At 42.8% G+C, this 23,420-nt stretch overlaps 1 protein-coding gene across 2 annotated transcripts in view; it reads left to right on the top strand.

The window, feature by feature from the left end:
- The window catches only part of RAPGEF4 (Rap guanine nucleotide exchange factor 4), a 150,735-nt gene that overhangs the window by 5,708 nt on the left and 121,607 nt on the right, over nt 1-23,420 (top strand). For both annotated transcript variants that reach the window (XM_033168022.1, XM_033168011.1), the window contains exons 2-4: nt 6,544-6,686; nt 11,471-11,559; nt 20,399-20,545. In XM_033168022.1, coding sequence (XP_033023913.1) covers nt 6,544-6,686; nt 11,471-11,559; nt 20,399-20,545 — 379 coding nt within the window. The remainder of the gene's footprint in view (nt 1-6,543; nt 6,687-11,470; nt 11,560-20,398; nt 20,546-23,420) is intronic.

Genomic DNA, 23,420 nt, shown 5'->3' with positions numbered 1-23,420 from the left:
AATATTGCACTTAAGAAAAAAAAGATCATCATCATCATTACTAATTATTTTAAAAAGGATACAGGCTGATGCTTCCCCTATCCACAAAAAATCCTGACTAATCCCAGTGAAGATTTATTTATTTATTTATTTATTTATTTATTTATTTATATAAAAATACTGATATACCACAGTATTATGAAAATATATCACAGCATGTTTGCAACAATATAGAAATGTAAAACCAGACAATAACATTATAAAATGTTTTAAAACAAGGCCAGAGCAAAAAAATTAAATTAAAAACAAATTATCATTAGATCATTGTGGGTGGTGCTCACTTACCGGTAATTGCCTGCATAGGCTTTGGTGGAATAGAAAAGTTTTCAGTAGGCGTTTAAAAGTTGGCACAGAAGGCACCCGCTGCAACTTTATTGGCAAAGTATTCCACGAGACTAGACTGATGACACTAAAGAATCATAGAATCATAGAGTTGGAAGAGACCACAAGGGCCATCTAGTCCGACCCCCTGCCAAGCAGGAAACACCATCAAAGCATTCCTGACAGATGGCTGTCAAGCCTCCGCTTAAAGACCTCCAAAGAAGGAGACTCCACCACACTCCCTGGCATATAAAGAAACTTGGTTTCTTGTTGTTGTCAATGAGCCTCATCAACTGGGGTGGGTGGGATGACCAACAACACTCTGAACAACTTGGGTTCAGCCAATCCCCCGAGGTATCCTGGCCCCAAGTTGTTCAGGACTTTGTGAACCCTTACCAGTTATTTGTAAAACAACAAATGGCAAATGATAGTCTGAAGAGGCAGGGTAACAGGATGATCAAAGGTGGACAGTGCCTTTGTAGGAAGCCCTTGAGCCATGACTGATGCGTTTAAAAATGGTGGGGAGGGGGAGAGATCCAGAGTTAGACGTTTCTGCAGTATTCTGAGCATGTAGCAAGAAAAAGCCATAGTTGTGTTGGGGCTTGGAAGTGTTCAGAGAGACTCTGTTCAGAGATACTCAGCAGCCTAGCACAACCATGATGTTCTCTTCCCCCACTCGCCTGCAGCTATTGTGCCAAAACGGCAAGCCTTAGCACTCCTGTCTGGAACTGAATTTCTATGCTCAGCTACAGAGGCACTCTGAGTGTCTCAACATTCTAGTGCCAAAATGAGTGGCAGGTTTCCTTTTTTGGCTTGCACCTTAAGGACAGGCATTATCCCTGTTGATGCGCGAGGGGTCCAAAATGCTGAGCACCACTGAAGTGAAGCACAACCAATCCTAATGTCCCCTTCCTCAGTTCCTACGTTGCGAAGGAAGTCTGGGGGTTGTTTTGTCATGCTTACCAGAGGGCGATAGAGGAATACTTGCCTTAAAAGGTCTGATGAGTAGAATTGTGTACCCTTTGCAGAATAAAATTATACCTACTCATGAGCTTCCCATGGTAAAACCCCTAGGGAAACCCAACAAAACATTTAGCAGATGCTGACCTGAAATTTCTGAATGGGGCTGAAGATACTGTAGTTACTAATTTGGGGCCTACTCTGATCAGACTGAAATACTTGAAGTCCCTTTGATTTCAATCAAAAGGTTAAGTAGGTGTAATAAAGTGTAAAAGCATGCTTACAAGTAATTAATTTGTTGCTGGTTCAATTAGGCTCAGTAAGTTTGTTTTAAGTTATTCCAATTACTGGGTTTTTTTTTTTTTTAAGCCCACAAGCTGACTTCTGACACCATTTATAAAAACAGCTTGACCATAAATCAATTTTCTCTTGAGATTTTCAGCCTGCAGGATTTTTTTTTTTAAGGTTTATGAGGTTTCAGCAGAGTAGTAATCACTAGATTTATAGCTAAGTGCTTTCCTGACAAAGTGGTATCTGTCCCACAAAAGCTTATGCCCATAAGTATTTTAAGCATCACAGGACTCTTAATTTGCTCTTTTTGTTTGGAATATCTGGATTTTAATTTGATTTCACATTTGAGTTTGTAAGAGAGTCTAAATCAGTGGTCTCCAGCTGTTTTTGGACTACAGTTTCCATCATGATGGGAGTTGTCATCCAAAAACAGCTACACATAGACACACACACACACACACACACACAATGAGTGGACTCCCTACCTTTCCACCTGTGTCAGCATTGACACCCTGCTGCAGGTATCCTGACCACATTTCAGGGATACAATTAACCTAATTCTTCACGGTGCACTAATGCTTGCTCCTTTTAAGGCAGCCTGCAGTTTGACCACTGTTCAAGTATTATAAGCAGACTAGCTGTACCCAGCCATGCATTGCTGTGGCTTAGTGTGTGAAAGGTTCTGGACGCAGCCTGTCTCGGTGTCGGAGGTGGCTTTTGAGCCTGGCCTGGGTCTCGAGGTGGCGGCGGCGGAGTCGGCTTTTGGGGCCGGGGTGCCCCTTGAGAGGGTGGCGGAGGCGGCTTTTGGGGCGGACTGGCTGTGGAGGCGGTGGCAGAGTCGGCGGAGGCGGCTTTTCTGCCCGGCTTGCTCTCAAGGAGGCGGTGGAGGCGGCTTTTTGGGCTGGCCTGGCTCTCAAGGCAGTGTGGGAGTCAGCGGAGGCGGGTTTTAGGGCCGGCCTGGCTCTTAAGGCGGCGGTGGAGGCGGCTTTTACACCTGGCCTGGCTCTGGAGGGGGCAGTGCAGGCTGGAGGTGGTGGGGGCATCGACTACGGTGGTTTGTAGGAGCAGGAGGAGTAGGGGGAGGTTGGTGGTGTCATAGGAGGAGGAGGGTGCGGGTGGGGTGTGGTGGTGAAATGAGATGATGTCTGCGGTTTTGACGTCCACTGGAGGACGCTATATTGTTTTGCATAAAATCATGTTTTTACCGGTGAAAGGTGTGCTATCTTTACAATGTAAGTACGCACAAACACTCCCATATGGCCATGGAACGTTGTGTCCAAATTTCAATGGAATCAGTCAAGCAGTTACAGAGAAAGGTGATCGGTCACAAACATCCACCGTTTACATTTTTATATATATAGATTGCCACCATTGATTGCTTGATGATGACACTGCACAAAACTTGTGCAGACAAACCGTGATGAAGCCTGAATTTCTGGTCTGCGAAGAAATAATCAACTGACCGTTTATTATTTAATTAGCAGTTAAATAATTGCCATTACAACTTCCAGCCATTCTTCTGAAAACCTGGACACACCATTGGCAGTTCAAAAACAGTCAGGCAAAAAGAGTTTCATTGGTTCAGGCAGACTCTTAAAGAATCTGTGGTGGATCTTAGAGTTCATCTCACACAGTGTCTTTCATGTGCATTGAGTTCTTTTTCAACTAGAGTTGCCTGCGCGCAGGTACATGTTGCAGATCGTTTCTGGGGCCATGCAGTTGCCTTACTGCTACAACTGATCAAGAGTGGAATTTCTTATCAGGGCCAGAATTCAATAGCCAAAGAACCTTTACCCGTCCACACAGAACCACCCAGAAGCTATCTGGAAAGATAGACTTGTAGGTATTTTATTTATTTAAGACATGTGTACTCCACCTTTTAATTTTACACACACATACACAATAGGCAGCTTTCAGCAATAAATAATACATATATTAACACCTGAATAGGCAAAAAATCAACATCAGATAAAATCAGCATCCCTGGTTTTTTTTTTTTTTAAAGCATCAGTTATATTTTATTGCATTTCAGCATTTCTAGCATACACAGTCAAAACACGATTACATCTTTTTTCTTATTTTTGTCAACTTCCCACCTCATTTTCTGTGGAGTTGTTGTTTCTCCCCTTCTGCTGTACCCTAGCTTCTAAATCAGCATCCCTGTTTATTAAGAGCATGGACAAACGCGCGCGCGCGCACACACACACACACACACACACACACACATACTTACTGTCTTAAAACAGAAAAAGGCTTGGTGTCAGATTAACATTTCTAGAGAGGGAATTCCACAGCCTGGCACCACTCTAGAAAGGGCCTTATTGATAATTGTCACATGCCTAACCTCTGAGGTTGGGGACATCTGGATATGACCTTAACTGTCAAGTCAGGTTCATGTGAGAACTGGTGGTCCTTGAGATATCAGAGATTTCGCCAGAAGCAAGGGCTGTAACTCAGCAATAGAACACCTGCTTGGCATGAAGAAGGACTTGAATATCCATGGCATATCCAAGTTGGGCTGGGGCAGACTCTTGACTGAAATGCTGGGGAACCACTGATAATCAATGGTATAAGGCAGCTTCCCATGTACTTATGCATAGCCTCAGAAACCAAAGTGAGAATGAGTAGCGTTGCCATTCGTTAAGAGCACAAGCTTCTGGTGCACTGCAGAGTCTGTACCCCATTCCCCACCAACAGAAGTGCTTATACAAGTAAACAAAGTAAACAAAGCAAACATGCTTTACTTACATATTCTGTACAGATCACAGAACCCGGCTCTTTTCTCGAGGCAGCATTTCGGTCTCCATGGCCTAATTCTCCAGGAGGGTGCTGGAGGCAGAGAGAAACGTTTATGAAATGGTAGCAGGGGGAAGGCTCTTCCGAAACATCCTCCTTTCGAATCTCCTTCCCTGATCAAAGAAGCTCTGTGATTTGGGCACCCCCGAGGCTGCAGGACTCATCCCCTTGGGGTTTCAAGATGAGAAGGAATTGTTGGGAATTCCATTCCTCATGTGGGATTGTTACATATCACATGTCTATTTACATTCCAGCAAAGATTGTTGGAGTCTTGTGTGCACAACATCCGCTCTGTATTGCTTTTGTGTTCTCTCTCTCCAAGAAGAACGACAAAGAGAGAAGCCATGTTTTCTTTGTCCTGATTTATGTACAATAAATGTAGCCTAGTATTCACTCCTCGAGCCAGATCTGTTGTGTGTTTACTCTGCTGAGTAACGTGTGCTCATGCACACCAGCATGAGTTGCAGACACACGCCGGAGGAGGATGACTGATGGATCTCCACAGCGGCAAGGCTGAGAAGGGGGACGCTCCGGCTGGGGCCTGTCCAGCTGGCTTTCCATCCCACGCTTCTGACAGGAATGATTAGCAAATTAAAAAAATTAAAACGGCACTGGTTTTAGTGTGTTCGTTGATAATACGTGCTATACTTGTAGGTCCCTTCTGTGAGACTTTGGCACATAATCCCAAAGACTCTTCATATTTTGTGAAGGTTCCCTTGGCTATTGTTTCTGGAAAGCTGTTGTGGGGAGGGGTGTAAATTGGCAAAACAGGGAGGGTGGGGGGGGTTGATTCCATTAAGAACGGCCTTCTCCCTGCCGTAATAAAATTTGAGCAATATCCTAGGTACATGCCCCACCGTTTATTACTTCATGCATCTTCCACCTTCCTCCTTTTGGAATGCTTGCTGATGGAGATGCTCTGGGGATGGGTCAAATGCTGCTGTTTCCTAGACAAGTGAGGACACAAGACATCCACAAGCACTCTCTGTAAAAGCCGTAACATTTGGAAACAGCTTCCCATGCACTTGGCACTGATGTAAATACCAGCATCAGGAGCTGCCCGGGAATCATAGAATTGGAAGAGACCACAAGGGCCATCCAGTCCAACCCCCTGCCAAGCAGGGAAGGTTTAGCTTATCATCCAAACTGGGGATCGGGGCGAAAGCCACTCTTCCTTAACTATGATCTGCAATGGCAACAGATTGTGTTTAAGGGGGTGGAAGTTTAACCACAATCCTGGATTCAGGTGATATGCTAAATTAATCTTTGCTTAAGTGCCATACCATGCTTTGCTAGAAGGACAGGGGAGAAATGGATACGAGCTCCTCTCTCGGAGCCAGAATGGTTGGGTGATCCTGGTAAACCAAAGTTTGATTTTGCTGTGATTTGTGAACCAGGCCAGTAAATGGAGGTTTTAATTTTTCAATGTTTTCAGTTTGGACACACAGCAGGTTGGAGTAACACATCAGTTGTGCTCTTTGGGCTCTTCTGTTTATTCTCTTACCTGCTTATTCTCTTACCTGTTTATTAAGCATTTACCCTGATTTGTTTGCATAAAGCTTACATGGTGGTTCCATTGCATCTAGTCTTTATTTAATATTTATTCTGATTCGTTTGTGGGAAGGTTGTAAGACAATGAGTATTCATCCTCCATCCATCCTGATTTGTTTGCGGGCTGTTCTAAATCTTCCCATTCATTATTTGTTCATTACTTTTCAACAGATTTTCCCATCACCTTCCTAACCATAAAAATCTCAGTTTCTTTATAAGAATTGAGTTTGTTGTAGGGCGGGAGACCTAAATTTAACTGTTTGCTTGAATCCTTGCTGCAAAGCACTGGTAGTCTGGAGTCACAGGAACCTCTAGAAAGGACCTCTAAAAAATATTTTCAGTAGCTACTTAAAAATCACAGAATTCTGTGAGGCTCATCAGAGTCGGAGCACTTTTCTGAAGTTCCTAGCTGGAGATATTATAAACTGATGCTTATAGCAACCTAGGATAGGTTAGCATTTGTTGCTGAAGGGTTGAGGGTGTGTGTGTATTAATCATCCATAGCCTTTGGGAAAAGGTAACCTATAAAGAAAAATGAACCCATTATTTGACAGACAGGCAAACATCTCATTTCTGTCCTTGCAGGCCTTTGGAGCGCTCTGGTGAAGATGTGGATATTATATTCACCCGGCTGAAAGAAGTGAAAGCTTTTGAGAAGTTTCATCCAAATCTTCTCCAGCAAATATGTCTCTGTGGCTATTACGAAAATCTGGAAAAGGGAATTACATGTAAGATGTTTTTTCTCTCTCTCTGTGGATAAGAAACTCTCTTAGCAGTAACCAGAAATCACAAGGTCTTTGAATTTTTAGAATGTTGGTAGCATAGAACATTCTTTGTAGCAGTGGTTAGTTTGACTACAGTACTATCGGTCTTGTAAATCTTACTTCCATTTCCGCTATGCAGTTTGCAAAAACCCTTATTTTTAATAGGGAATCCTTCAGTTTTATGTAAATAAACCCTTTACAATTGTTAGAGTAGTCTACAGCAAACTTGGTTCTCCAGCTGTTTTTGGACTACAATTCCCATCATCCCTGACCACTGGTCCTGCTAGCTAGGGATGATGGGAGTTGTAGTCCAAAAACAGCCAGAGACCCAAGTTTGGGAAAACTCTGGTCTACAAAATCTTTGTATAGGGGCCTGGTAACACCTGACAATAAACTTCCAGACTCTGGCTGAGATGCTGCCTTGACAGCGATAAGGGCTAATGACAAGGGAAGGACACACAGTTTGCCCCATCCTCAGTACTACATCTGTGCATACTTGTGAGGCTTTCCAAATATTGTCACCTCCTCTTTGCACTTGGTTTTCTTAAAAAGCAACATTGATAAGCTACAGCAAAACCTGCAGAATATTATGTACATACATTTGTCACATACAAAGAAAACTTGAGCAGGGACACTGTCAAACTACTGAGTCATTGGATGCATCACCAAGGCTTCAGTTATCTGTGGCATAGCCTCGTCATAAGGAAGTGTGAATGGCTGGAGGTCTGGCATTAACACCACTGCTGGTACATAGCTGGTATGGAGGAACCATACATGTTTCGTTTGACAGCTCTAACAACCCTTCTGTGTTGCGTTAGGTGCTCAGAAAGAGCTGGAACCCAAACTTTCCATTGCCATCCTATCCGAGATGGACCTTTCTCTTTTAAGTGGCCAGAATCGTACAGTATGGCAGTTACTTAGGTACATGGGGAGGTTCCTGATAGGCGGCTAGTGACAGGAGGACAAGGGAGAAAACTGTTACAATGCTAAGATTACTAGAATGCAGCTAGGAAACAGCTTAAATATCAAGTGATGACTACTTGTAAACTAGCTATCGCTCATCAATCACCATAGACAGAAAAGTCACATACAGTATGGCTTCTAGGTTTTGGTCTGGAGAGACAAGCCACACAACTCTGAAAGACAATGCTACCACAGTTTCTCCTGACTCAGCCCTGCCCACCCCCATCTGTTTCCCTGCCTCCCCCTCTCCTGTTTGCTGAAGCAAGAAGGATTCTTGACTTGCTGCACAGCAGATGGGAGATGAATGTGAGAACAGGACCATAACAGAAGCAAGGTGAGAGAAGCCATGGCTTCATCCTCTTCCACATTTGTGGGACATGACAGTTTTCCAGGATGTGGCCTGACAACCCGGCTCCATCAGTGGCAGACTTTGGGCTTTAAAATTTCGGCGGCCCCCTGTGCAACGCCAAAATTTGGTGTATGCCCCGTCCCCCCCACCTTCTGTTGTTCATTATTGTTACGGTGCCCTCTCGGCTAGGCACCCAGTGCGGATGAACTGGTTGTGCTCCCCTAAATCTGCCTCTTGCTCTAGACCCCCTGCCATCATTCCAGACACAATGCTTTTCAATGGAGATAGCTTCTATCATGGATTCTTGTCCCGTTATGGTGTTTTTGGTGATCTGAACTCTTTCCTTTGTAACCCTTGAGGCATGAGTTTTGCACCTCTTCAGGGGAAGAAAAGTCAATCAAGGAGACTGTATTTATTTCTGGGACTGTATCGGTATAGCGTATTGGTATAGCGCAGAGATGAAAAACCAATTTTTGGCTCCATGGGCTAAATTTAAGGAACATTGGGGCCACCCACCTGTCAATCACATGACATCGTTATTTGACATCACCTCTCAGTACAGTTTCATGTAAATGTTTTGAAAGCCCAGGAAACCAGAATAAATCCCTGTGGAATTCCACAGAAAGTGCTCCCACAGGAAGCAACAGCAAGCTCCAGTCACCACTTGGTAGAATGTCGCAGTGAGTAGAATAATTGCAGAGAAGCTCAGCCCACACAGTTGTGTCCTGAAGATTACTGAAAGCTGCCAAGAGAGCTAGAGCAGTGTTTTTCAACCACTGTTCCGCGGCACACTAGTGTGCCGCGAGATGTTGCCTGGTGTGCCGTGGGAAAAATTGAAAAATTACTTTATATATAGTCAATATAGGCACAGAGTTAATTTTTTTTAACATTTTCTAATGGTGGTGTGCCTCGTGATTTTTTTCATGAAACAAGTGTGCCTTTGCCCAAAAAAGGTTGAAAAACACTGAGCTAGAGGAACCAGCAAGATCCTACTCCCCCAGTCTATATCTCTCCTGGTAAAGGTAATTACCCTGTTTCTCCTAAAATAAGACATAGCCATAAAATAAGCCATAGCAGGATTTCTATGCATTTGCGAAATATAAGCCATTCCCCAAAAATAAGCCATACCCCGAAAATAAGCCATAGTGAGGTAGCTGGGACTAGCAAAGCCATTTCTGGCTGGATGCCAAATTAAACAGCTCCAAATTGAACTTGCATCATGCAAGAACCCCAGAAGTTCCACAGCCACCATCCACCTTGGCCACAACAGAGTTTTGGCGTACATTGTCAGCAATATGCTGACGGCACACAGCTCTGCTTCTCCTGTACATCTGCAGGTGTGGCAGGTGTGTACTGCACTGTTGCCTTGCCTCAGTAATGGACTGGATAAAAGCTAACAAACTGAAGCTCAATCCAGATAAGACTGAGGCACTGCTAGTGGGTGGTTCCCTAGACCGGATAGATGGGAGTGTGCCTGCTCTTGATGGAGTTATACTCCCTCTGAAGGAGCAGGTATGTAACTTCTTCATGTGTTTCTGTGAGAGGTCCAGAGGGCTGGAACATGAGAACGGGCCTTTTCTGTGGTGGTTCCCCATTTGTGGAATGGTCTCCCCTGGAAGACTTGCCTGGCCTCTTTATTACATATCTTTAGGCGCCAGGCAAACCCATTCCTCTTCCCGAAGGCCTTCGGCTAATTAAACAGTTTATGACATTTTAAACTGTGCGTGTGTGGGGGGGGGCTGTTCTTTCATTTGTTACTGTCTTATGTATTTTTGTATTTTAATATTTTAAATTGCCCTGTGATTCTTGGATGAAGAGCAGTATAGAAATTAAATGAATGAATGAATGAATGAATGAATAAAAACAAAAGATTAGCCTCTTAAAAAAAAGAGAGACTACTGTCTCTTTTTAGCTGTATCCACCCCCATTTGTTGCGGAGTAAGCAGAACAGTGCTCTGTCCCAAGGAAATATTGATTGTATGATGCAAATAGGCCAGGCATTTCTCCTGGATCTTCAGGTCTAGACAAGATGAATCATGGGTTGAACAGACACGTTGCAGGCATGAACTGAACCATGTACCCTGCCCACTTTATTGGGTGTCAGAAGCTGATGCTCATCCAAAACAAACCAACAAACAAAATTAACATGAAGGGAATGGCTCTGCTATTAACTCAACATCAGTGGTGGAGTCAAGGTCAGAGCAGTTGCGAATGCACCTATCTGAAAGAAGAAAAGAAAAGTTTGGCAAGTTACCAAAGATTCTCTAACCTTTCCAAAGAAGGGGTGGGGGCGAAATGCAAAAGTCCAGTAACTACACAGACAAGAATGTAAAGACCCAGAGATTTCTTCTCTGCCTTCATCACTAGAGAGTAGGCTTTATGATGCACTCTACCCTTGCCGAAATGGGTAGGCAAACTAAGGCCTGGGGGCCGGATCCAGCCCAATCGCCCTCTAAATCTGGCCCGCAGATGGTCTGGGAATCACTGTATTTTTACATGAGTAGAATGTGCCCTTTTATTTAAAATGCATCTCTGGGTTATTTATGGGGCATAGGAATTTGTTCTTTCCGGCCCCCCACTCGCAAAATATAGTCTGGCCCCCCCACAAGGTCTGAGGGACAGTGGACCAGCCCCCTGCTGAAAAAGTTTGCTGACCCCTGCGTCTAAGCCATGTTTGAGAAAGAAGACTAAGAGAGGTGGGGGGGGGGGTTGAGGGGAGGTACCAAAGTAGCAGTAGGTATGGGAAAACAAGGGCAGTAAAAAGACAAACTTTCCCAAAATATAGTATAACTTCGGATCTGAACATCAAAATGGGTGAAATGATTCATTGTGCAAACTTTGTGCACTGATGGTTTAACCTGCACACCCCACCCCACCGCACCCGGTTTTGTTGGTTATGATGGGATATCGGTAGAAAGCAATAAGGTAGGGACTACATTTTTTAAAAAAATATATAATATTTTTTTAAACCAGTTTAACTGTCAAACTTTTAAGTAATCCTGAGAGTTGTAGTTTGATGTGGGTGCTAAACATTCTTTTAGGGGTTCCCTCTCCCCACCCACAGTACTATAGAACCCATGCTTTGTTTGTTTTTTAAGGAAAGAGAAGTAATATTAATATACAGGTAGATACTGTATCCCCCATGTTAGAAAGCAGTTTTCACACATTAGTCAGCACCAACCATGTAGTTACTATATGGTGTGTCAACAGCTATGGTTAGTCACCATACAAGTTAAGAATCGGTGGTTCGGAAACAGATGCAGTCCCAGCACAGTCGAATAGTACTGGTGGTTGAATATATCTTTTAACCAGAGTCCTTTTCTTTTCTTTTCCTTTTCTTTTCCTTTTCTTTTCCTTTCCTTTTCCTTTCCTTTTCCTTTTCCTTTTCTTTTCCTTTCTCTTTCTCTTTCTCTTTCTCTTTCTCTTTCTCTTACAGTATTTCGCCAAGGTGATATTGGAACAAATTGGTATGCCGTGCTGACGGGATCTTTGGATGTTAAAGTTTCTGATACAAGCAACCATCAGGTAAAATTACATCTCTGACATGGCTTCAGTTGTCTGAAGAAAATGCTACCCTACAACTGGATAAAACTGTTGAGGGGTTTTGTCAATATTGTGCTCTTTCCCCCACCCCTCGCCACACACACACACACACACACACACACACACACACAGGTTTGTGGCAAAATTGACACCGGTGTCAAGTATCAAACGTCTGCGATAGCAGTGCGAATTGCTTTCAGATGTGAAATATTTTGTGAGTGCTTCTCAATTTCTTTTTGTTACTACCGTGGGCGAGGGAGTCTGTGTCACGATCCTAACAACCAGCTGTGACTTGGACACCGATTCAAAAGTAGCTCCTTACTCTGAGCCCAGACTCTAGCAACCAGGGACCATCTGACTCTGAAATGCGCAGGTTGCAGTCCAGAGTTGGACCCTAACAAGGAACTGAGAGCCTTGCCTTCCCCCCCCCCCCAAGAAAATCATGTGTCAAACTTGCTTACCACAGACATGTATTGAAAGACAAAAAAGGAAGGCGTTCCAGTCCTCTACTAAAAACCAGAGGGTTGACTCTTCAGGGATTTCCATTCTTCACTGAGGTGGCAGGGCCTGCCTAAAGGCCTGGAGCGCCTCTGCCAGTCGGAATAGACAATTTTAAGCTGGAAAAAACTGGCCCCAACAACATCAAACATACCATCTCAGGACTATTTAATTGCTCATCTTCTAACATTGTGTATGCAATCAAATGCCAACAGTGCCCTTCAGTTCTCTGTATTAGACAAACAGACCAAACCCTATGCCAGAGGATAAATGGACATAAATCTCATATCAGGAATCACAAGACAGAGAAACCAGGACATTCTATACAAGATCTCAAAGTAGCTGTTTTAATACAAAGGAATTTCAGAAATAGACTGGAAAGAGAAGTTGCTGAATTGCAACTCATTACCAAACTTAAAACCATGGAGAGACCTGGTCTGAACAAAGACATTGGATTCTTATCTCATTATACATGACAAAGCTATCTTTAGCCATCTCACCCCTTGCTTTTTCCTTTAAGACCAATTACAGTCGTTAACAGTCGTCAACAGGTTTTCCACACCCATCAGCCAATCACCCATTCCCACCACCCTTCTGAGTAATACCCCTCCTCACTCTCTCACTATATCTAAGGGTCAGGTGACTTCTGTTTCACTGTATCTGAAGAAGTGTGCATGCACACGAAAGCTCATACCAAGAACAAACTTACCGGTAGTTGGTCCCTAAGGTGCTACTGGAAGGAATTTTTTAAATTTTGTTTTGACTATGGCAGACCAACACGGCTACCTACCTGTAACTGGACTTATTGATTACAGATATACTGTAGGTGGAGTTTTGGCTCGGGTGTTGGGTGTATTTCCGTTCCAGCCCACCTGCCCTTGACAAAACAATTAATTTAAAGTAAGGGAACTCAGTTCCTGCTTAAAAATTAAAAAAAAACCCAACCTGGATATAAGTGTACTAGAAAATCACCTCCGCCTCCAGTTTAGACATGAAATATACAGTGGTACTTTAGTTTTTGAGCGTAATCCATTCTGGAAGTCCATTTGAGTTCCGAAACGTCTGAAAACTGAAAATGGAAGCCTCAGTATGGAAAATCTCAAAACAGAAGCCGCAATTCCTGTTCAACTTCTGAGGAGCATTTGAAAACTGAGGCATTTACTTTCGTGTCCAACTCTTCGTGACCCCACGGACCAGAGCACGCCAGGCACCCCTATCCTCCACTGCCTCCCGCAGTTTGGCCAAACTCATGCCAGTCGCTTCAAGAACACTGTCCAAGCATCTCATCCTCTGTCGTCCCCTTCTCCTTGTGCCCTCCATCTTTCCCAACATCAGGGTCTTTTCCAGGGAGTCTTCTCTTCTCATGAGGTGGCCAAAGTATTGGAGCCTCAGCTTCAGGATCTGCCCTTCCAGTGAGCACTCAGGGCTGATTTCTTTAAGGATGGATAAGTTTGATCTTTTTGCAGTCCATGGGACTCTCAAGAGTCTCCTCCAGCACCATATTTCAAAAGCATCAATTCTTCGGCGATCAGTCTTCTTTATGGTCCAGCTCTCACTTCCATACATTACTACTGGGAAAACCATAGCTTTAACTATACGGACCTTTGTCGGCAAGGTAATGTCTCTGCTTTTTAAGATGCTGTCTAGGTTTGTCATTGCTTTCCTCCCGAGAAGCAGGCGTCTTTTAATTTCGTGACTGCTGTCACCATCTGCAGTGATCATGGAGCCCAAGAAAGTAAAATCTCTCACTGCCTCCATTTCTTCCCCTTCTATTTGCCAGGAGGTGATGGGACCCGTAGCCATGATCTTAGTTTTTTTGATGTTGAGCTTCAGACCATATTTTGCGCTCTCCTCTTTCACCCTCATTAAAAGGTTCTTTAATTCCTCCTCACTTTCTGCCATCCAGGTTGTGTCATCAGCATATCTGAGGTTGTTGATATTTCTTCCGGCAATCTTAATTCTGGCTTGGGATTCATCCAGTCCAGTCTTTCGCATGATGAATTCTGCATATAAGTTAAATAAGCAGGGAGACAATATACAGCCTTGTCGTACTCCTTTCCCAATTTTAGCAGTGGGTTTAGGGAAATAATAAACTCAGAATTTCACTAGCAAGTGTAATACTGGATTGTATGAATATCTGTAGAATGATGGCATGCCACAAGAGGGCAGTACGAGAATGCATTAAGATTTTTTTCTTTTCTTTTTTTTAATCGCATGAAAATAGGCCGACATAAGTGTCCATGCAGTTATAGCATCGTTATTTCTATGGGAAGTCATGCTTGTTTATGGGACCAAACCTACAAAGTTTATGAGGCAATAAAATATAGCCTACCTAAATCTCTGTGGGCATAATATGGCTGTCTAAGTGGGCAGTTCATGGGTACTGGTTTGGCCATAGGGGTGGCAGTCACTTCTTCTTCTTCTTCTTCTTCTTCTTCTTCTTCTTCTTCTTCTTCTTCTTCTTATTACTCACTTATATTATTATTATTATTATTATTAAATTTTTATACCACCCTATACCCGCAGGTCTCAGGGCGGTTCACGACACTAATATCTCAATATAAAAACACAAAATGCACAATAAAAACAAAAACAAGGACAGCCCTTTAACCCCCCTCCCCAACACATTTTAGTCGCTTGCATGTGTGCCAGCCCCCCACTCATTGTTACAGAAGCAGCAGAGGAAACAGGAAGCCACAACCGCCCATCTGATTTTGCCACTGTTGGCATAAGCAAGGAGATGGTTGACATTCTGGCTATGTTCAGCGTGGGATAGAGGCGGTGGACCATTTTAGGCATGTCCAATTGATGCGTGTGTCCTTTGGGACCCGGAAGAGGGCAGAACGGGGTGGCGGGGTGCCAACCTGCACATGGGGGCAGGACATGGAACCCCCCACCCGAAATGGTTGTCACCTGTACTTCATTTCCCCCACTTCTAGCTCGTCTGTTGCACTTGGCAGAAGAAGCAAAATACAGCGGTACCTCGGTTTACGAACTTAATCCATTCTGGAAGTCCGTTCTTAAACCAAAACCGTTTTTAAACTGATGCGCGCTTTCCCTAATGAGGCCTCCCTTCGCCGATGCCCTTCCACCGTTCGGATTCCGTTCTGAGACCGAGGTAGAGTTCTCGAACCGAGACACTATTTCTGGTTTTGCAGAGCTTGTAAACGAAATTGTTCTTAAACCGGACTGTTCTTAAACCGAGGTACCACTGTAAGTTTCGGAACTGGCAGGGGGTGAAGAGGCAGCAGAAACATATAGACAGCAGGTAGGATGCCTGCGATTCTACCTGTCAATCACCCAGCATCTTGTTATAGGCATTTTAGAAGTGTCAGACAAAGCAGAGAGGAGGAACCTGTGGGCCCTCCAGATGTTACCAGACTGCCGCTCACATTACTCTTGATAATTGTTCATGCTGGTTGGAGTTGATGGGAGTTACATAAGGAGGGCCACAGGCTCCCCAGCCCTGAAGTAAAGGATAAATGCTTAAGCAATTTTTCAGGATGGAGAGAAACCTGAAAGGGTTTCTAAGAGGCAAATTGTTCTGCTTGCCCACTCCACTCCCCCCAAAAGAAAAAAAAGAATGATTGTTGCGCTTTTAAAGACCTTTTCTGTGTGTAAAGATACTGTATAGGCTTTATGTGCTGGTTAACAGACAATAGCTTATTGGGATCAAAGGGGTCTAAAATTCAAGTATTTCCCCCCTAAGATATAGAATATCAGCTTTTGAAGTTTTTCTCCACCTCCCATTTGCACTTCAAACAATTTCTAACCTTTGTGGCCCAGAGAAGACAATAAATGAGTTAGGACAGGCTGGACATTCAAGATTATGGTGCAGTTTGTTGAATACACTGTGTGAAATAAATTTGCCTGGTGGTATAGTAAAAAAAAAAAAAAGCCTTTAACAGCACAAGCCTACTCAGAAGTAAGCCTCACTGAGTTCAGCTGGATTTACTCCCAGGAAAGTACTTCTAGGACCGCAGCTTTTAAAAAAACATTTCCCATAAGAAGTTTTTGTAGGTTGCTGTAAGAAAGGGTATAAATAAAATACGTAGGGTTGTTTCCATTGAGTAGAATTTAGCTGGACACAACCCAAAAATTAGAAAGTAAGAAGCTTACCATCACATACAAGACACACTTATTGGGTGGGTGGGTGTAATCTCTCCCAATTTCTTAAATTGCACATATACAGAGCTCCCTCACTTCCTAGTTTTAAATATTTCTGCATCGCTTTCCCAGCAGGTTTCAAGCGGCTTCTAACCATAGCTTGGATTGGCTCTCCAAGTTGGGGCTGGACAGTATTGCTTTGCAGTGCTTCCAATCCTGTTTGGACAGTTGACTCCAGAACGTGTTGCTGGGGACCCTTCACTGTGAGGTTCCATGGGGTTTAATCTTGCATCCCATGCTATTTGAAATGACATGCAATGAAAGCATTGCGATCATCCTCTGAGGCACAAACCTAATACGGTTGTACCTTGGTTTTCGAATAGAATGCGTTCCGGAAGTCTGTTCGATTTCTGAAACGTTCAGAAACAAAGGCGCGGCTTCCGATTGGCTTCCGATTGCGCAGGCACGCCGGAAGCAATAGCGGAAGCCGTATCAGACGTTTGGCTTCCAAAATAAACATTCGGAAACCAAAATGTGGCTTCTGATTGGCTGCAGGGAGCTCCTGCAGCCAATCGGAAGCTGTGGAAGCCCCATTGGACGTTCGGGTTCCAAAGAAGGTCCGCAAACCGGAACAATCAATTCCGGGTTTGGATCGTTCGGGAGCCGAAACGTACGAGTACCAAGGTGTTTGACAACCAAGGTACGACTGTATGACATTCTACAAACTGTACAAGTTAGCCTGCAACATTTATATTAGAGTTTGCAGTAAGGATCATATCCAAGGTGCTTGCCAGATCCTGATAGCTCATGCAAGATCACCGACAACGAAACAAACAGAAAAATACCCGACTTTATAAGCACAAATAACTACACTTGCCTGCTGCTATGAATAATTTTGCAAGATGTTTCAAAAGGAACATTACAAAACTGGGTGATATGGTTTTTATTTATTTATTTGAGCTAAAGGCTATCTGGTCTCCTCTTGAAACCACAACGTTAACCTTTTTAAACCAAAAGGTGTCTCTAGGATTTGAGGCATTCAGCTGTGCTATGTAATGCAGGTTTGAGATTCGTGATGTCAACTTTCACGCTTTCCCGGAATAGCAAATCTGTGGGTTGCGAAACAAACGCACCTTTCAGTATGTGTGTGTGTGTTTTTATAAAGCGCTTGTCTTCTTTTTAGACGGTTCTGTGGTTGACCCAGCCATCCAGTGGCACCCAGGAGTGGGGATCCCCTGCAGCTTCTGGGATTGCAGGCGGATGGGGAGGGGGAAGCGTAGAGCAAGGCATCTGATAACATTCTCAAAGCCAATCCCTGGGAACAGCGGGGGTTCTTTGGGAGCCATGTTAACCAGCCTAATAGGCCCCAGGTGCCCTATTTTCCCAAGGATGGTAGATGTATAAACAAGGAACAGAAAGAAATTAGGACTCTGAAGTCTAGGGTATCAAATGGGCTTGCTTCCTGACCGAAGCGGATTTTGTTTTAAGCCCCTTCTTTCCTAAAACCTCAGATTCTTTTTCTTTGATATATGAACCCAGTTTCACCCCACTCCACTTCTCCATCCTATTACTATCTAAATGGAACCTTTGCTTTATGTCACCAGGTTCATTGATAGTAAAATAACAAGAAATTACATACTTTCTTGTGTTGTTTACTGTTGCTTTTTTTTTTAAAGATGTTTTCTTAGAGAAGAGAGAATTTGAGATTATTACATCTTTTTTTTCCAGGAAGAAGGAAGGCAGAATAAAAAAAAAGCTTAGATGTTGTCAAGGGCAGGAACATCCCCACCTCAGTTGAAACGGACGATAAGTTGAATTCGGCTACCCTGAGTGAAACCTGTACATCTAATTTATCTTTGTTTCTGAACTGTGAATTCCCCTCTTCAGACAAAAGCAGAGAATTGGTTGTCAGCCTTATGATAAATACTGTAAGGGATAGACACTAAAGATTATTTCTTTTAATAAACCTTATCTGAGTATGTTGCTTTATAACTGTAGGTTATAACAAAATAGAAAATTCTTTCCAGTAGCACCTTAGAGACCAACTGAGTTTGTTCTTGCTATGAGCTTTCGTGTGCATGCACACTTCTTCAGATACCTGTAGGTTATATAAAGGTAAAGGTAAACGGACTCCTGACCATTAGGTCCAGTCGTGGACGACTCTGGGGTTGCGGCGCTCATTTCGCTTTACTGGCTGAGGGAGCCGGCATACAGCCTCCCAGTCATGTGGCCAGTGTGGCTTAGCCACTTCTGGCGAACCAGGGCAGCGCACGGACACACCGTTTACCTTCCCGCTGGAGCAGTACCTATTTATCTACTTGCACTTCATGCTATTGAACTGCTAGGTTGGCAGGAGCAGGGATCGAGCAATGGGAGCTCACCCCGTTGCTGGGATTTGAACCACTGACCTTCTGATCGACAAGCCCTAGGCTCTGTGGTTTAACCCACAGCGCCACCCGTGTTATGTACTTGGCTACAAAGATCAAGACTATTGTTAAAAGCTATATATAGGTGCTGGTTTAGGGTTGCCAGCAGCTGCCCCTTCTCTTAGCTCTGCTCCTATAGCTTGTAACATCATTATGGTATATTGGAATTTAAGCAGGGAAGGGTTTTCCAGGTGCTTTTCATTCTTAATTTCTATATGGCAGGTGCTGTTCATGGCACAGCAACAAGGGTGGCCGGCAAACCTAGCTAGGGTTTGGACATGCATATAAGGTGTTCGCTCTGATCTGAAACATCCACTTCCTGCCTAATCCAAAAGTATTTGAGGGCTGACATAGCAGAACTTAAATTATGATAGGAAAAGGTGGGGTGAAATCCCTAAGTTTCACTTCTTGAGATTTCCGCCTAGGTTTATCCATATTGTGTTCCTGTTAGCTTCCTAGGAGCTAGCAATATTGTGTTCAGCTTTCTAAGGGCCACTATCAGGGTGGATTTGATTTACTGTATATTCTGGCGTATAAGACTACTTTTTAATCCAGGAAAATCTTCTCAAAAGTGGGGGGTCGTCTTATATGCCGGGTGGAGAATCTGCGGTCGAGTATATCTCAAACTCTATATTTTAACTGGAAAAGTTGGCGGTCGTCTTATACGCCCAGTCATCTTATACGCCAGAAAATATGGTAAATCAAATAGATTTAAATCGCAATTTAAATCGCTAGTCAGTAACACTTGACTTAGATCATTTTATTTTTTTACAGAAAGACTCTTTGCTGGTATAATCTTAATATTTACAACCAGATAAGGGTTTCATTTTTGGAATAATAAATTTTCAGAGTAGTTTTTACAGTTATATCAAAAACTACTGATTTGGTTATACTATTAGAAATTCATACACAGATAATTATGAAATTATTGTGAGGTTTAATAACCTAACTATTTATATTTGGACAACTTTTCTGCTGTACTTTATTGGAAGGAGAAAAACAATCATTTCCTTAATAACAATTTAAACAATTTATTAAACTAAAACAATAACATTATAGCATATGTATCCATGTTTGTTGACGGATGTGGTTAAATGTTGGGTTTTTTTGTTTTTTTTTAAAAAAAACGACTGAGTTTTAGCACACATGAAAAACTTAAAACAAATCCTTATTTCCTGATGAATAGCCTTTGGACTACAATGTAACTTAAACAGAAAACTAGAAAGATTTTTTTCTCCAAAAGCATTTTATTTTAAAAATCCAATTTAAATTTAAAATAATCCAGTTTAAATTTAAAAAATCTGATTTTTTATATATTTTTTAAATCATTGATTTTTACCCCCCCCCGGCCACTTTTGGTGGATGCCACAAAAGGTAGCAGGATGAGACCCTCCCTTCTAATTTGAGCACAGGGAAGTGGTGATAGAAAGCTATTCTCTCATAGGCAAAAATCTGCATTGGGCAGACAAAATACAGGTTCATTCTGATGCTGAGCAAATTAAGGCACGGTTATGCTAAAATCCTGCTGTGCTGTGCATGACTTAGGCATAGGCAAACTCGGCCCTCCAGATGTTTTGAGACTACAGTTCCCATCATCCCTGACCACTGGTCCTGTTAGCTAGGGATGATGGGAGTTGTAGTGTCAAAACATCTGGAGGCTGAGTTTGCCTGTGCCTGACTTAGAGTATTTGTTTACAAGCAAAGGCTGCTGCAAATCTTTTAACAGGACTGTGGCGTTATACCCTCCAGAACCTAAAGGCTTATAAGTTCATGTCCCTTGAACTTCACAGGATGCTGTGACAATATGCACACTGGGAATAGGAACCGCTTTCGGAGAGTCAATTTTGGATAACACCCCTCGCCATGCCACTATTGTTACAAGGGAGAACAGCGAGCTGCTGCGGATTGAGCAGAAGGATTTCAAGGCACTTTGGGAGGTAAGCTCAAAAGACTACTCGAATTATAACATAGGGGAGAAGGAGCCTAGCTGTGTTATTAGATGTATGTAGAATGCATAGGGAACCTTTACTGATATAGTGGTACCTTGGTTTAAGAACAGCTTACCGGTAGTTTATGAACAATTTGGATTAAGAATGCTGCAAACCCGGAAGTAGATGTTTTGCTTTGTGAACTTTGACTTGGAATAAGAACATGTTTTGCTTCCTGTTGAGTGTGTTCCATTTGTAAATTGAGTCCCCCGCTGCTATGGGAAAGCACGCCTTGGTTTAAGAACGCTTTGGTTTAAAAACAGACTTCTGGAACGGATTAAGTTCGTAAATCAAGGTACCACTGTACAGTCAAATTTGTTGTTAGGCCGGCTCTGAAAGTATGTGTTTGTTACATAAAACAAGAATATATAACATACATACAAGTAATTGCTAAAAGAAGAAGAGAGTGACATATTTGTGCCAATATTATGAAACTTAACAAGTCATAACATACTAGTTCATAATGTGGAAAAAATATGTATATGGTTGCCCTTTCTTAAAAAAAACAACCAATGGTCATTTCTTCACATAGTTGTCTGTTTGTGTACTTTTGTAACATCACATAAAATAAATCGGTTCAGTCATTAAAGCAATCTCCCATTTCTCTTGAGTCCATAGGAAATTACTGAATTTTTGTAGTTTTATCAGCGCCTCAATTGCACTCACCACTAAGCCAAAACATGGCTTTGCAAGAGTGAACAGCCAGGGCAGAAATCACAGCCTCTCTGCTCGTCCCTTGGTCCTGACTTGCTACCCAGAGCTAAGCTGTCGTTTGGCTTAGCATTACATCCAAACCATGGCTTGCGGTTTTGCTCCCCTCCCCCCTCCGACAAGCCTTGAGCCGTAAGCCAAGAATAAACCTTGATTACAGCTTGTGGTTTATTGGGAGAGAAACACACCATGGGCCTGGGTTTCCGATCTAACAATAAACTGAACAATGGCTTAGCTCTGGGTAGCATGGGGGTAGCAGGACCAGGAGAGGAGTGAAGCAGCCATGGCTTTTGCTCTGGGTACCTGTATGCTTGCTTATCCTTGCTTAACCATGGGTTAGCTTTTAGTGTTGCGTGCAAACTGGACCATATTCTTGCTGCCATCCATGAATCAAATATTTATTTTAAATCCACTGATTCTAGTTTTCCTTTAGTTTATGATAACGAGGAGGAGGATATTGAATTTGTTTGTTGCTTTTTACAATAAGCAAGATTTAAAATGCAAAAATGGCATTAATAGAGAGCAGTGGAAGCATATGTAACGTTAGGTAACCAAATAAGATGAAATTATGTGGTTTTAAGAAATTTTGCAGAGGTGTAGCTATTTTATCTCCTCACCCACTCACCCTAGTTTGCTAACGGGCGTTTCCTACGAACATTCCATGACATAGTTTTTCATTTTAATTAGCTGGCTTTCCATACTTACTTTGCTGAAATGAAAATGGCTTTGTATTAACCACCGGTAGTGTTAAAATGGCCTTTTATCTGCAACATGACTTTTTATTTGGCAAACTTTGCTTTTCCTCTGTTGCGCTGGCCCAGAAGTATGGATGCTGCTAACTGTTTCTCACGTTGTGGGAGAATCCTGATGCCAGGCCTTTGTTGAAGTTTAGAATTGGCAGTAAGATGAAATTAATGAAATTGAGAGTACATGGGTGAGAAACCGTTGAAGCTCTTGCTGCTTTTAATTAGTCACGTCTTCATGCTCGATAAGCATCATCCATGTGTTGACATACTAATCTGGCAGGCATTTCAGGAAAAAAAAAAACACTTTCAAGGTTTTAAAATGTGACCTAAAAAGTACTGGGAAAGGCATATTTGTGTCTCACTAAGAGCTGCATAGCCTGTAGGCCTTATATCATTGAGAAAGGACTCTTGCTTTACATGGGATTGCATAGAAGTGATAACAGTCTACTGTCAAGCTGTATGATACAGAACCAAAACTATATTATCAAGCCATTGTTGCTCAGTTTTGGGAAAGGTTACTTAATGCGCATGAGGCCATGTACCCGATAGCATCTTAGCCCTAGCTGCAAGAAATCAGAGTTTGACACTAATTCCCTGGCCAACATTTGATGTCAGTTTGTGGAAAGAGAGTTGGCCTTTTGGCTCCAGGCATGTTTGGACAGCACCTGGATTCTTGCATCTTGTTCCTCAAAGGTCACCATGCAATATGACTATGTGACAGCATCAGAACAAACACACACTACCGTTTTGGTTTTTTTTTTGCATTTTATTTAGCTCAAATTATACTTTCACCTTTATAAATGCAGTATTGTCATGCTCTGGGTAGAGACTGCAAATATTGCAGGTGGTATTCAACTACAGTAAATATGTGCACTAGGTCAATGGGATTATTCTTCCCCACTCCTGCATGTATTCTGCACCTTCTCCAAAACTGCTCCAAAAGCTTGAAGAACCCCCAGAACAAATTTAGAGGGCGTTGGGAGGAGGTTGAGAAGGCGGGTGAATGTTCCATTGCACAAGGAGAACTGGCAGACCATTCACCTTTTTGCTGTGTTGAATACAACCCTTAATGTCTGCTTGAGGAGCTTAACCAGTTGTAGAGGATAGTGGTTCAGTTCAGAACCATGAGAACTGGAATAAACTTTGAGCTTCCATGCTCTTGGTCACTTCTGGCTTATTTATTTAATTCGTTATTTGTATTTGGCTTTTGAAAGGAGTACCGAGAGTGGCTCAAATCACTAATAATATATGACAGGAGCAGACCTGATGGTGTCTTCATCTGTCCCCGCCTTCCCCTCCGGAGTCTTTGCATAGGGCAGTTGCCCTTTTTGGCCAACCTTAGTTTGCCATTACATTTGAAATAACAA

The sequence above is a fragment of the Lacerta agilis genome, chromosome 1, assembly GCF_009819535.1.
Source record: "Lacerta agilis isolate rLacAgi1 chromosome 1, rLacAgi1.pri, whole genome shotgun sequence".
Classification (NCBI taxonomy): Eukaryota; Metazoa; Chordata; class Lepidosauria; order Squamata; family Lacertidae; genus Lacerta; species Lacerta agilis.
The sequence above is the reverse complement of the archived record's forward strand: the minus strand, read 5'-3'. Positions and strand labels throughout refer to the sequence as shown.